The following is a 13,257-nucleotide window of genomic DNA, read 5'->3' as shown; positions in this document are numbered from 1 at the left end:
TAGAATTACTTGTATAAGAAGTCAGAAATATTCGATATGGTTGAAAAAATGTGCTGGACAAACACACAGTCCTATGTATGTGTTAATAATAATAATAAAAAAAATGAAACTCAAAGTCTTTTCTTCTTCATACAAAGTCATCTTGAATCTGAAGGAGAAGCCTCTCACATTTATTTTATTGCATCTCAGCTTTAGCCTTCATTATTCATATTCCTTGCTCCTTGATCTTTCCCCTCATTTCCCTTCTGCTTTTAGCATGTTGCAGCTGCTGACACCTATTGCAGCAGTCAGCAGTGAAAGAAAGAATGGTTTAAAGTATAATAGGAAACCTGAAGTAGCAGCAGCCCAATTGCCTTGCCAGCTGCTTGTGTAACTCCTCACACAGGAGTGTGGCTGATAGGGAGATGCCTATCTGTCTGCCCTGTCAGCTGCCTGAGTGTTTGATTTTCTGGAATGCTGTTTCAATGGTAAACAGGGTATCTGGGATCACTGCAATACTTACCATGTAATTTATGAACGTGAAAATCCTTTTGGATGCTTTTCTCAAGATTTTTGTTAGCTCTTGCATTGTCCTTGACTTTTTCCTGCTATTTTCTGTTTTTACCAGAGATCTTGCCATTGGACTACGGATAAAACTGGGAGATTGGTTTCGAGTATTGCAGTTACTGAAAACTGGCTCAGGAGATTCAGATGATGCCCTTCTTGAACAAGCATACAATGCTATTGGAGATTATTTTGCAGACCGTCAGAAATGGTATGTTCTGTACAGGAACTAGAAGAAGGAAATTATGAAGGGAATTATAAAACTGATTACAGGATTTAATTTCTGAGGAGGAACAGACATCAACAAAGTCAGGATGGAATACGTGGGATAATTTTGGAATTATGAGATTAAGCTCAGACCTTTATGGTTCCATTGCTGCATGTACCTTTGAACAGAGAGCTGGTTATCAAGTATCTAAAGACTGCAGGTGATAAAAAAATATCTCAATTTTGCCCAAAGTCTGTTTGCTTCAAAGGAGGTGGGGAAGGCTGAGGGGGCAGGGGAGGAAGAAATACAGATGTATTAGGCCAGATGTAGAAAGTAGGAAAGAAATAAAAATCTGCCAAAAATATATTAGGAAAGTATTATTTAACATCAGTGAATTTCAAAGCTAACCATGAACTTTATAGAATGCTTGAACCCACAAATATTTGAGAAGGTCCAGATTTCTTTCTGACCTGGATCTGTCTCCCTCTATTGCCCAAACTGGCACCCATGGAAAGTTTTTTAAGACTGGTGCATGTGTGTAATGGTGTTTCTCCATAAGACATTTTGCAGTCAGGTACTTCCTGAGCCAGAAGTGATGTCTGTTTAGTTAATAACTTGCAGAGAGAGAAACTTCCATTCATTAACTTTTCTTGTTGCCTTCTAAGCCCATGTGAACATTTAGCATTCAGGGCACAGCTCCACTATGTATTGCAATTACCCAGACTCTGTTATCGGGACCCAAAAAACTTGGATCCTATAGTAATTGAAATCTTGTGATTAGACTTAGAAAGTTGATTTTTAGATTTTTTAGGTAACTTTGGAGAATTGTGTTGGAGATCCTAGTGCTTATGTTTTAAAACACAGAGACGCAGTAGTTAAGTCCTTTTCTGAAAGTTTAGTTGTAATTTCATTAATTGTTCATTACCAGCCATGATCTGTGCAGATGAGGAAATACTGTTTTAAGGCTCTTTGACTTCCTAACTTTATGCTAGTTAAGATAAAAAACCTACTTCTAATGTGTTACTACTTCTAATGATCTCTGAAAATGAAAACTTTAGTGGGTTTTAGAAAAACAGTGAAATTTTAGCTGCCAAAGCTCTCAAGTAAAGCTGTCTACTTAAAACAGTGTCATTTTAAATTTACACATGCAGAAGGCTTGCACAAGAAGCTTCCCTTGTGTTTATCAGAGGCCACCACGTTTTTTTTTCTTACTAGGTTAAATGCTGTACAATATTACGTACAAGGACGAAACCAGGAACGTTTGGCTGAATGTTACTACATGCTAGAGGACTACCAAGGACTGGAGAATCTAGTTAATTCGCTTCCAGAGAATAATAAATTGCTGCCTGTAAGCAAAAAGTACCTATATTTTTCATTGTCTTATGCTCAACTATTTATTTAAAATGTGCTGAGGCTTTCATGTTGTTGTCCAGTCTACATTGTTGTTTTTTTCCACAAAATTCTTTCCGGTTGCTATCCCTGGTTTAACTTCCTACATCATAGCTCTTATGGGAATGCTAATGTAAAATAAAAATGGAAGGTACTCTGCTAAAAGGAGGGAAAGGAGGTGGTATAATGTTAATGACCCACTAAATAATAGCTAACAAAAAACAAACAAAAAAAAAAAGGCAAAATACAGTTGTATGAATGAAGCACTTTCTTTTTAACCTCTTTCTAATAGTGAAGTTTTGTGAAATACCCTAAGTAGTAAGAACACAATTGTTATGGTGTGATTTGATTTGAAATAAAAATGATGTTTAAATAGCTTTTTTTAAAAGTAAAACAGTGTGCTACTTTAACACACTGCTTTTAAATTTAAAGATTCACAACAGCGCATTTTGATTTCACAGAATCCCTGAGGCAAACAACCCTTCTCCTTCAACATCTTGGAATTAAATTAAACAGGGATATAAGTAGTATATTGCATAGCAACTGCAATACTCAAAGCCTCAAAGTGAATTTAATGTGGTGCTGATGCTTTTTGCAGGATATTGCTTATATGTTTGTAAGAGTGGGGATGTGTGAGCAAGCTGTGTCAGCCTTTCTGAAATGTAATCGACCAAAGGATGCAGTAGATACCTGTGTACATCTCAACCAGGTAAAACATCAGTAGAAAATCTGCTTTACTGACACTAATTTAACAGTGAGCTTTCTGCCCAAATGCCCAGTTAAATACAAGTCCTTGTTAAGTGTTTGATGATGTGTCATGATTTCTGGAAAGCCATACTTGAGTGCTTAAGGCTGTTACCTGAAATTAGGATGAGACTGTTGGAGAAAGCTCTGTGCAGCAGTGTCACCGCTGTGCTTGTGTGCAGTAGGAAGCATGCTCAGCATACACACAGCTGTGGCCCTTGCAGGGCCAGGCTGTGCTGCCTCCTGGTGGAATGGAAGACTGGAGAGCTTCTCTCTGCTTATTTTCCACATCCCCTTCCTTGCTTATACAGGTGCAAATGTGCTTGCAGCTGTGTTAAGATTTACCTGGTAAAGAACTGATCTGAAAAATGATCTGTATGTTTTACAGCTAGAGCTGTTCCCCAATATGACTTACCTGTGCAAATGTTTGTGTCAGCACAAAAAGGAGAGAATCTGAGGATGAATATGAGGAACTTTATGTATGGGAATGGCAGAATTGGCTAATGCTGGTTTTAGGTGAACAATTTCCTAGTTTATGGGTCTGAAGGGCTATGAGTTATGAGATTTGTGCAAGTTTCTCAGCCAGATTTTTGAACTGGGCAAACACAGTAGCCAGACTGCTGAAGATCAGGAAAATTCACAGCAAATTGAGGTGTCTAGAAGGGAAAGTAAAAGTGTTCTTGTTACTGTCTTAAGTTTATGGGCTGGAGTCCTCTTTTAGCCATGCTTTTGACAGTCTGGGTTTTAGTAATATCAGAAATGTTGAAATCCACATGTCCAGCTATAAGTAGCAAGGAAGTGATTTTGCAAAGCTTTTACCAAAGCAGAAGCAACTTCCTTGTATGTGGTTTTGGGGAGAGGTCCAGCTTTTGTTTCCCAGGGCTGCTGCACCACCTGATCAGCAGTGATGTTAACATTTGTATTCTCTTGCTTTTTACTTTAGTTTTACAGTAGTGTTTTTCCAAATGAAAGTCATGAAGTTTTGCATACAAATGTTGCAGACTGTTCATGAATAACCAGCTTGTTCTATGAATGCATTTTAAAACAGTGAGGCTGATAATTGTGTGCTTTCATTTCTAGTGGAATAAAGCTGTGGAGCTGGCTAAAAATCACAATATGAAAGAGATTGGATCCTTGTTGTCCAGATATGCAAGTTATTTACTGGAAAAGAATAAAATCCTTGATGCTATAGAACTGTATCGTAAAGCCAATTATTTCTTTGAAGCTGCTAAGCTCATGTTCAAGGTATTGCAGGTTTTATTTTTATGTCAAATAACTGTTTTTTTGCACTAGCCTTTATTGTTTCCATGCTACTTTTCATTTTTTGGGGTTATTTTAGTGTTAACAAAGTCCAGGCAATAACCAGATGTCATTATACAGGATACTGCAAAGATTAATCCAACTCCCAAGTTCAGGTATCTCTACCTGAAATAGTCCTCTGTAGCCAAAGGAGAGGAGACTTTCCAGACAAAAGCCATCAGATTTGAGATTTTCACTTCAGAATGAGATGAACTGCACTTCAGAAAATGCCCTGTTGCACTGCATTGCCTAGTAAAGGAATATACCAGACTGGCCTGGGTGCAATGTCCACATTATTTTATATGCTGTGTGGATTAGTTTTATTTCCTTTATTTTTTTAAAAAAAGCCATTTCATTAATCAGAATTTAAATTTTGGTATTTCTTCAGCTGGTATCTTCAATTAGAAACTGCTGTGGTGTGCTTATAAGATAAAGATGTTGCTTCGATTTGGTTTGTCTGCAGAGATTTCTGTACAAGGCATATGAAGTCTGTAAGAGTGATATGTAATTTTTACAGCAAATATTTATTTATATTTATTACTTTCAAAGGCCATTCTTTTTTTCTGGCCTTACTGAAAGTGATGAATCTGTTAAATTACACTGTATATGAATAGCTACTTTTTAGTTTATTTTTATATTGAGTCTATAGACTTATATATGGTTAAAATGATTTATCCTTCCTGAGAATCTGGCTTTATATACTTGTTAACTAAATAAACACAGAATAATGTGCATGCTTCACTTTGACATTTTCATTTATAGTTCTGTTTGCAATATAAATTATTATGTTCAAATGCAGAATCACTTTTTGGCATGATTTCATAGGTTTGTACAAGCAACTGTCCAAGAGAATGAAGAAACTCTTCTAATACATTTTTAAAAAAATTCTACATTAATTTTCTTGGTTTTATTTTTTAAGATTGCAGATGAGGAGGCAAAGAAAAGGACAAAGCCTTTGCGAGTTAAAAAGCTTTATGTATTATCAGCCCTACTCACAGAACAGTGCCATGAGCAAATGCAAAATGCACAAAAGGGAAAATTTAAAGGAAAAAATTCAGAGGTAGAGTTTCAAGTATTTTTTTTTTCTCTTTCTGAATTCTGGTATGTGCTACATAGAATAAATAAAACTACTGTCAGGTGAGACTGTTTTTTATTAACCTTTTTTTCTGCTCACACTTTCATCTTTATGTGCACAAATGAAACAGTTTAAACAAAGTTTTAAGAGATCTGGTGTTGAAATGCCGTATTAATCCAAACTATCAACCAGTCTGCAGATGTGCACAGAAGGTATTTGTACACATGTATATGATATTTATCTTTGAAAATCTGCACCATGTATTCTGTCTGTGCACTGTATAAAAGGCCTAACAGCATTTGCCTTAGGTCCATGTATAAATATTTTCCCTAGTTAAGACAGACAGTGGTGTAATCACCAAGAAAAGTTTTTTTCATATATCCCCATTTCCTGCTATATCTGTTTCATATAAGAATTACTTGTGATACTGCTTTGTTTCCAGGCTGCTTCAGCCTTGGCTGGTTTGCTAGAAGAAGATGTTCTTTCTTCAACTAATCGCTTTGCAGACAATCCTTGGCGAGGAGCTGAGGCTTACCATTTCTTCATACTTGCTCAAAGACAGCTCTATAAAGGTTCTGTAGCTGCAGCACTTACAACAGGTAGGACTTAATTTTTAACCCTATAAAGAAACTTTTCTAATTTTACAGACCTGCACTTGGCATATTTTCTTTTATGGTATGCACATGTTTCTGCCCTTGCTCAATCCATGGAATTTAAAGCAAAACCATATTATGAATAGACTATGGCTGCAATCGATACCTGGAAAGTATTTTCTTGGAGACAATGCAAATCTAACTTTCCAAATATTAACTGGCTAAATTGGACAATCTCTGTAGGTATTTTCTTGAGTGTTTTATTTTTCTTTAAATTATAAGTCATGCTTGAATTCACATCACACCCCCCTGCAGAGCTACATAAAAATTTTGTGGGAGTTAGAGAAGCAAATAGTGCCTGATACTTTGTCCAGGTAATGAAGATTCGTTTCAATTTCTTGCAACCTGGTTTTTTTGTTGTTGTTGTTGTTTGGTTGTGGTTTGTTTTTTTTTAATGTCTCAAGAGAGACCTTTTTAGTTCTCATTCAAATCGCCTTATTTATTTTTAAAAAGTGTTAAACCACACATTCTTCCTAGTCATGCCAATGAGAAGACTTTGGTTCACAGTATCCCATTTGTTAGATAAATGCTGTCTACTAGTAGTAAATATTTCATAGTCTACTAATAGCAAAAGTTTCTTTCATGCTGTGGCTGGCACTTCTTGGAAGATGTGAAATAATTTCCTCAGATTTTTTTTGTTTTGTTTTGTTATTTCTTAGCTCTGCATTTGCAAGATTATGAAGATATTATCCCTGCCGTTGAAATCTATTCCCTTTTGGCACTCTGTGCATGTGCAAATAGAGCATTTGATATTTGTTCAAAAGCCTTTGCTAAACTAGAATCCTTGGAAACTCTTAAGCCAGAGCACAGGCAACAGTATGAAGACCTTGCTCTAGAGATATTCACAAGACATTGTCCAAAAAATAACAAAAAACCTGACCTGGATTATGGTCTTGAGAGGTGGGTTTATATTCATATAATACTGTAATAACCTTAGCTTTTTTTTTTTCTGTTATTTTCTATATTTTGGTTTTATCACGTTTTGTCTGTGACCAAGTTAATTAGGTGCTTTGTTGTTTAAACCAAATGCTGGGCAGGGATGATGCAGGTGTTAGCCAGTTTTCAGAAAGGGTAATACAACACTACTTTATTTGGGCAAATAGACACTGACTGCATTAGAGGAACAGAGGTAAAGATGCCACTGATTTGATTCACATGCAGACAGAACCACAGGAGTTTTAAGACCTTTGATAAGGTGGCATATCAAATGCCACCTTAGTAATGATGTTACTGTTGCTACTGTTTGCACCACCACTGTGGTGTGATGTAAATGTCAGCAAGTGAATGTTTAACCATAATTAACCAGTAAGTCTTGAGTGTTTTGTGTATTACTTAAATCTACATGGTGTGAGATGATGAATACATCAAGTGAAAGATTCAGAGAATGAAGGGCATGCTTAAGGGTGCTGAAGGGCATGTCCTTGGAGTGGCTGTACCCACTGAGGCATCTTTGCCTCAGTGCTGTTTCCTGCTAACAATATGGAATTTATGAGCATGGAAATTGATTGGGAATCAATTTTCTTTTAATGAACAGGATTTTAACCTTTGTTGTTTGATTTTACTGTGCAGAAGTACAGAATCTCACTAATGGCTTTCATGTTGACTCTTCAGAGGAATAAATGTAATAATAGTGCAGGTGTCTAATTGGCCACTTACCTAAGTAGCCTTCACAGGCTATATAAACTTTTCACTTCATCTTTTGGATCTGATAAACTTGATTTATTGAATATGTGATTCTGAGGGTTTGCATTCTGTTATGTGAAGTTGTACATACCTGGCTATGTTAACAGTGAAGTGTTACGTGACTTAATAACTTCTGATAAAGAAGTGGTGCACACCTGTAGAGAAAAGCAGTATTTTAGAGATGAGCATCAAAAGTTTTGTAATTAGCTGTGTACACACACATTTAGGTATTTATGGTGTTTTGCAAATTTCTACAAAACAGGACTTTGTTGCTATTTTAAAATTATGTTTCTATTCTTTGAGGTTTATTCACTCTTCTTTTTTCTTTTTTTTTAAATAGTGAAGACGGGAAATTTCCTATCTGTGTTGCCACAGGAGAATGTATCAGGGAGTTTCAGCTCTGGATGTGCAGTGTATGTAAGCACAGCATGAAGGCCAAAGAAACAACCAATTACAGCTTCTGTCCTCTGTGCCACAGTGCAGCGTAGCAGATCTACTCCGTCTCTTAAAAATACTGTCTAAAAGGTTACCAATATCCTATATTTTAATATACAACTCAGGTTCTATATTGTAACAGATAGTGCCTCTACTAGAGAAACACTTTTAAATAAACCCAGAAGACTCACAAGAGAAACCTCTACTGGTCCATTTATGTGAAAAAAAAGCACTGTGTTATGACTGAAGGTTTTTTTTTGTTACACTTTTACAAATTTTTAAGGTAAAAACATTCTTTCATAACTGTAAGTTGAGCCTAGTTTCGAAACTATGCAAATTGTATGTAAATTCATCTTAATACATTTTACTGTGAGCAAGCTCCATTTTTTGTTCTTTTAATTCCATAGGAAATGATTGGGTTTTCTCAAAAATCAGTTTTTCTGAGCAAGTAATTCGTGAGGCAAAATAATGCACAGTACTGGTAATAATATTATTGTACATGTTTTTCTACCACTGCTTGACTAGAGCAATGGTACCTGTCCAGGCATACACAACCACAGAATGTTAGAGGTTCTAAGGGACCTCTGGAGATCACCTAGTCCAAACCCCCTGGCCAGAGCAGATTCACCTGGAGTAGGTGGCACAGGATGGCATCCAGGCAGGTTTTGAATGTGTCAAGTGACAGAAACTCCACTGCCTCTCTGCACAGCCTTTGCCAGTGCTGTTACTCTTACAGTAAAGTTCTTCCTTATGCTTAGGTTAAACCTCCTATGTTTCAGTTTGTCACCAATACCCCTTACCCTGTCACTGGATACCACTGCAGTCCTGTCCCGTCTTCCTGACACTTTCCCTTCTGATACTTGTAAGCATTGCTGAGATCCCCTCTGTCTCCCCCAGGCTGAACAGATCCAGCTCCCTCAGCCTTTCCTCATGGCAAATACTTTGGTCCCCCAGTCATCTTACTGACTTTGTGCTGTACTCTCTCCAGTAGTTACCTGTCCTTCATGTACAAGGACAAGTACATGTACAGGGAGCCCAGAATATGATGGAGTGTTCCCGGGAGAGCCTCACCAGGGCTAACCTCCCTCAACCTGCTTGCCACATTCTTCTTGAAGAATTGCATAATGCCTTTGGCCTTCTTGGCCACAAGAACACATTGCTGTCTCGTCATCCTGTTGACCACCAGGACTCACAGATCTTTTTCCACAGAGCTGCTTTCCAGTAGGTCAGCAGCTCCTAATCTGTACTGGTGTGTGGGGTTATTCCTCCCTACGTGCAGAACCATACACATGCAGTTTCTTTCTGCCCAGTTGTCCAGCCTGTCCAGGTCACACTGCTGTGCTGTGATACATCTGTGCTATTTTATTAAGCCCCTCACAGCAATAAAGGTCTGGCACACATTTAGCAGTCAGTGCCCTTAGCCTGCATCTGGGTTCCTGAGCTCTGGTGATGCCTTCAGCTGGTTTAGGAAACACCTGCAAACCTTGAAACTGGATTCCAATGAGGAGCAAGTTTTATTTTTTTTTAATCTTCTTAAGACGACTGACATCTGTGGGACAGATTTCAAGAGCTGAACTATCACCTCTGTTCTACAGAAAGGTTTAGAAACTGCACTGTTGTTTTATCGATGAATTTGAGGCTCAGCCCTGGACCTGCAGCAGGTCCTGCCCTAGGCCGGAGCTTTGCCCGGACCCCGGCAGCAGCCTCCAGCTTCACCTTCTGGGGCGTCAGAGAGCAGAGCCCCACACCTCTTCTCGCCGCCTGTCACAGCAGGTGACGCACGCCTTTGCGTCAGACTTGGGTAAGAATAAACCTTTGAGTATCACATATTTAATATTACACATTTTTTTCCTGGTATTTGAGCTGCTTTTTATTTGTACGATATACAACTGGGTTGTCCAAGTTGCCTCATCGCACGCAGCCAGACGAACCGGCGGCCCTGCCCAGGGCATCACGTAGAACCCTTACCCCTTCCGCCCTCACCAACCCGGTTCCGTCCGCTGCGGCACCCGTGACGTCACTCCACGCCCGCGTCGCGTGACGTCACTGCAGCTGCCGGCGCCGCCGCCATGGAGCGGGAAGTGGCGGAGCTGCTGTCCGCGGCGGGGGAGCAGCTGTCGGCGCGGCGGCTGTCGGCGGCAGAGGAGCTGTACAGCCGCTTCATCGCCCGGTGCCCCGCAGGGTACGTCCCCCGGGGCCGGGGTGGAGCGGGGCGGGCCGGCGGGACCCCCCGTAACTGCCCCTCTCCCTCTGTTCCCGCGCAGCGCCCACCGCGACCTCGCCACGGCCCTCAACAACCGGGGCCAGGTCAGGTACTTTCGCGTGGAGTTCGCCGCCGCCATGGAGGACTACACGGCCGCCATCGAGTGCCAGCCCGGCTTCGAGGTGCCCTACTACAACCGGGGCCTGGTGCTCTACCGGCTGGGTACGGGCCGCGCCGCGGGGCCCTCGGCCGGGCAGTCAGTCACGCCGGCGCTGCCTGTCCCGGGGCCGCCCCCTGGGTGACCCAGGGCAGGGCGACCCGGGCCGGCGAGCTGGCAGGATTGCGGTGATCCTTGACCCTCCCCGCCTGCCCGCGTCACCCCCGCCGGGTGCCAGGGGAGGGCAGGGAGCGCTCCTGGAGCTGATGGAGAGCTGAGAGTGTGACTTTACCCCAGGATTCACCCCAGGCTGCAGTTATTCCCTTCTTAGGATGGCCCCGGCAGGTGAAAGGCATCAGAAATAAATGGTGCAGCCGTTTTTTCTGAAGTAATCACAGGATATTTCAGCTGCCAGGCTGCCCTGTGTATGTGGATAGAGATGCCTGTTTGCGGGTGTGCTGCTCTGCCTTTTGAAATGGCACTGTTCTGGGAAAAACTGGGGGAAGGATGCAGTTTCAGTTCAGGGAAAAATTGCATTAAGGGTAAAATTAGCCTATCCCAAACATTGCCATTGAACCTAAAAGAAAGCATCTCTTAAACAGCTGCAGCCATAGCGCAGCCATAGCACAGCCTTCCCAATTAGCAGTGGGCTGTCAGTCACCCATCTCTGGGGAATTTAATGCCCATGTTTTGAATCTGCCTTAAGAAGGAGACAGCCCTCTTCCTTTTGTTGGAGCTTGGCCTTTTCAAAGTCAACATCCAGAAGCTAAGGGAGTAGAGAAAGCACCAGGAGAAGGGAGCCTGACCAAGGGCATCAGCTGGTACGCAGTATGCCTGTGAACCAGGGTTTAGGCAGCCTGGCCACTAGTTGCCTGAGTGTGGGCCTTCTGGCTCCTTCTCTTGGAATATGCTGGCTAAATTGAGCCTTAAGCCCATTTTAGATTAAAAAATAGGCACTTGGGTTCTGGCACTGAAGGCCTTTGACTCCCACTTGGACCTCTGGAGAATCCAAATATAGTGGGTCCAGTAAGTACAGCTGCTACTTTTTGCTAGTGAAAGTATTAGAAGTCATTCATCAGTTGTGGTTTGTGAGTTGGAGCAGATATAGAAAGATAATTCTTTCTTTTTTCTTTTTGGGACAGGATACTTTGATGAAGCCATGAAAGATTTCAGGAAAGTATTAGAGTTAAACCCCCAGTTTGAAGATGCTTCATTGAGTCTAAAGCAGGCTATTCTTGATAAAGAAGAAAAACAAAAGCGAGGTTATTGAAAACACAGCTAATGGTATGAAAATGTTTTGCTAAACACATCATTTTATGTGTCACTGATGGATGAAGCACAAGACCATTTACATCTGTTACGCCTTACAGAAGACACCTCATTCTTGGGTAAACAAGTTAAAAATGGATTGTGGTTGAAGAAAAGATATTTTTGGTTATTGTTAGTGCTGAGGAAAAGCATAATATTAGATCTCTGTGAGATATTTGCACAGATTTTGTACAGAAGTGCTTTGTAAAGGTGTCAGAAGGTCAGTAACAGCAAATGAAGTCTGTAGTTCTCTTAATAAAACTGCTCTCTTTCACAGGCTGTTGTAAACAGTCTTTCATGGGAAGGAAAAGTGAAACTATATAGAACATTTAAATACTTGTGAGAAGTACAGTGATTTAATAATAGTAGTGTTTGTCCACATTTAAATGTCAGTTTGATTGAGACAGCAGTGGAGTTGCTAATGATAAGGTGTTCTTCTGTTAACTGAGTTTCTTTTCACTCCAGAATGTTTTTATATTGAGAAAAAAATAACAGGAAGGAGATCTTTTTTAGGTAACAGCATCTGTATGTTGCAGGAGCAATGTGGTGTAACAATTCAGTCCTTTCTACACACATTCATTCCTAGAGGCAGCTTTAAATTACTTACACAGGTTGAGGTCAGAACATACCATTTTTTGGTAATCCCATTGTAGAGGTATTTGACAGATTAATAACTGGATGAATAAAAATGAACATGTACTTTTTATCTTATAACTGTAAAGAGCTTGTGGCAGAGAATGTAGCTGGGCTATTTACAGTAGGATTTGTCTTTTTCCTTTTAATTGAAAAGGTTATTATTTTTATTTTTAATACCATATGAAATCAGTCTGAACTGGCTGTGAATGCTCAGGCAGCTTCACTTCTCACCTGACTGGAGAGAGTTTTGCTGAAGTATATAAATCATCAATAAGAAACACTCTTGCATGTTCCTAGCAATACAAGTTCTAGTAAAAGAAAAACTCTTTGACTGCCCACATGAGCATTTTGACTTTTTAAATAATAAATTATGCTAATGAACAGTTCTGTTTGTTATGGTGAGTTTGTCCATGGATGATCCTGGAGACTATGCAAGTGCAGGGCTCACTCAAGTTGGTGAAACATTTTGCAGTAAATAATGAGAACATCTTTCCCAGCAGCCTTCCTGAGGTTTCCTGCTTCAGGGTGCAGCTCTGCAATGGTCATATGAGCAAATTTGGAGCATGGGGCTGAGAAAAGGCTGCATTTACTTCTGATACTCAATGACAATTGACAGTAGCAATTTTGAAGTTGCATAAATATGATGCATGATAAAAGGAAAGCAGGATGGGATGTCACAACTGACCATTTTTTTTTCAAAAGTTTAACTTCAGACTTTCCTGCATATATAAGCACATGTTTGCCTTCCATTTTTATATCTTGGTGCTCTGTCTCTGAAATGACATTGATCATTTGAGGAGTTGGCATGCTTTATGCTGCTTCCCTCTTGAAAATAAAGAAGTGGACCAGCTTGATTGGTGGTGAAAAGGTGAGCTAGAACAAGACTGTTTCTGACCTACCATGCCAAGAAAATGAAAAAAAAAA

General features: G+C 40.1%; 2 protein-coding genes across 2 annotated transcripts in view; both read left to right on the top strand.

The window, feature by feature from the left end:
- The window catches only part of WDR35 (WD repeat domain 35), a 42,366-nt gene extending 34,152 nt beyond the window's left edge, over positions 1–8,214 (top strand). The window contains exons 20-27 of the mRNA XM_030447898.1: positions 608–754; positions 1,967–2,099; positions 2,739–2,849; positions 3,965–4,129; positions 5,103–5,243; positions 5,701–5,857; positions 6,571–6,811; positions 7,935–8,214. Of these exons, the coding sequence (XP_030303758.1) occupies positions 608–754; positions 1,967–2,099; positions 2,739–2,849; positions 3,965–4,129; positions 5,103–5,243; positions 5,701–5,857; positions 6,571–6,811; positions 7,935–8,082 (1,243 nt within the window). The 3' untranslated portion in view covers positions 8,083–8,214. The remainder of the gene's footprint in view (positions 1–607; positions 755–1,966; positions 2,100–2,738; positions 2,850–3,964; positions 4,130–5,102; positions 5,244–5,700; positions 5,858–6,570; positions 6,812–7,934) is intronic.
- Positions 8,215–10,023: 1,809 nt separating this feature from the next.
- On the top strand, positions 10,024–12,716 carry TTC32 (tetratricopeptide repeat domain 32). Its single transcript, XM_030447899.1, has 3 exons — positions 10,024–10,211; positions 10,294–10,454; positions 11,532–12,716. Exons 1-3 carry the CDS (start codon positions 10,099–10,101, stop codon positions 11,657–11,659), a joined length of 402 nt encoding a protein of 133 aa, XP_030303759.1. The 5' UTR covers positions 10,024–10,098; the 3' UTR covers positions 11,660–12,716.
- Positions 12,717–13,257: the final 541 nt, after the last annotated feature.

The sequence above is a fragment of the Calypte anna genome, chromosome 3 (genome assembly GCF_003957555.1).
Source record: "Calypte anna isolate BGI_N300 chromosome 3, bCalAnn1_v1.p, whole genome shotgun sequence".
Classification (NCBI taxonomy): Eukaryota; Metazoa; Chordata; class Aves; order Apodiformes; family Trochilidae; genus Calypte; species Calypte anna.
The sequence above is the reverse complement of the archived record's forward strand: the minus strand, read 5'-3'. Positions and strand labels throughout refer to the sequence as shown.

Coding starts and splice junctions, on each gene's coding strand:
- TTC32 (XM_030447899.1), top strand. CDS start 10,099: ATGGAGCGGGAAGTGGCGGAGCTGCTGTCCGCGGCGGGGGAGCAGCTG. Junction 10,212..10,293: donor ATCGCCCGGTGCCCCGCAGG/GTACGTCCCCCG, acceptor GTTCCCGCGCAG/CGCCCACCGCGACCTCGCCA. Junction 10,455..11,531: donor CCTGGTGCTCTACCGGCTGG/GTACGGGCCGCG, acceptor TTTTTGGGACAG/GATACTTTGATGAAGCCATG.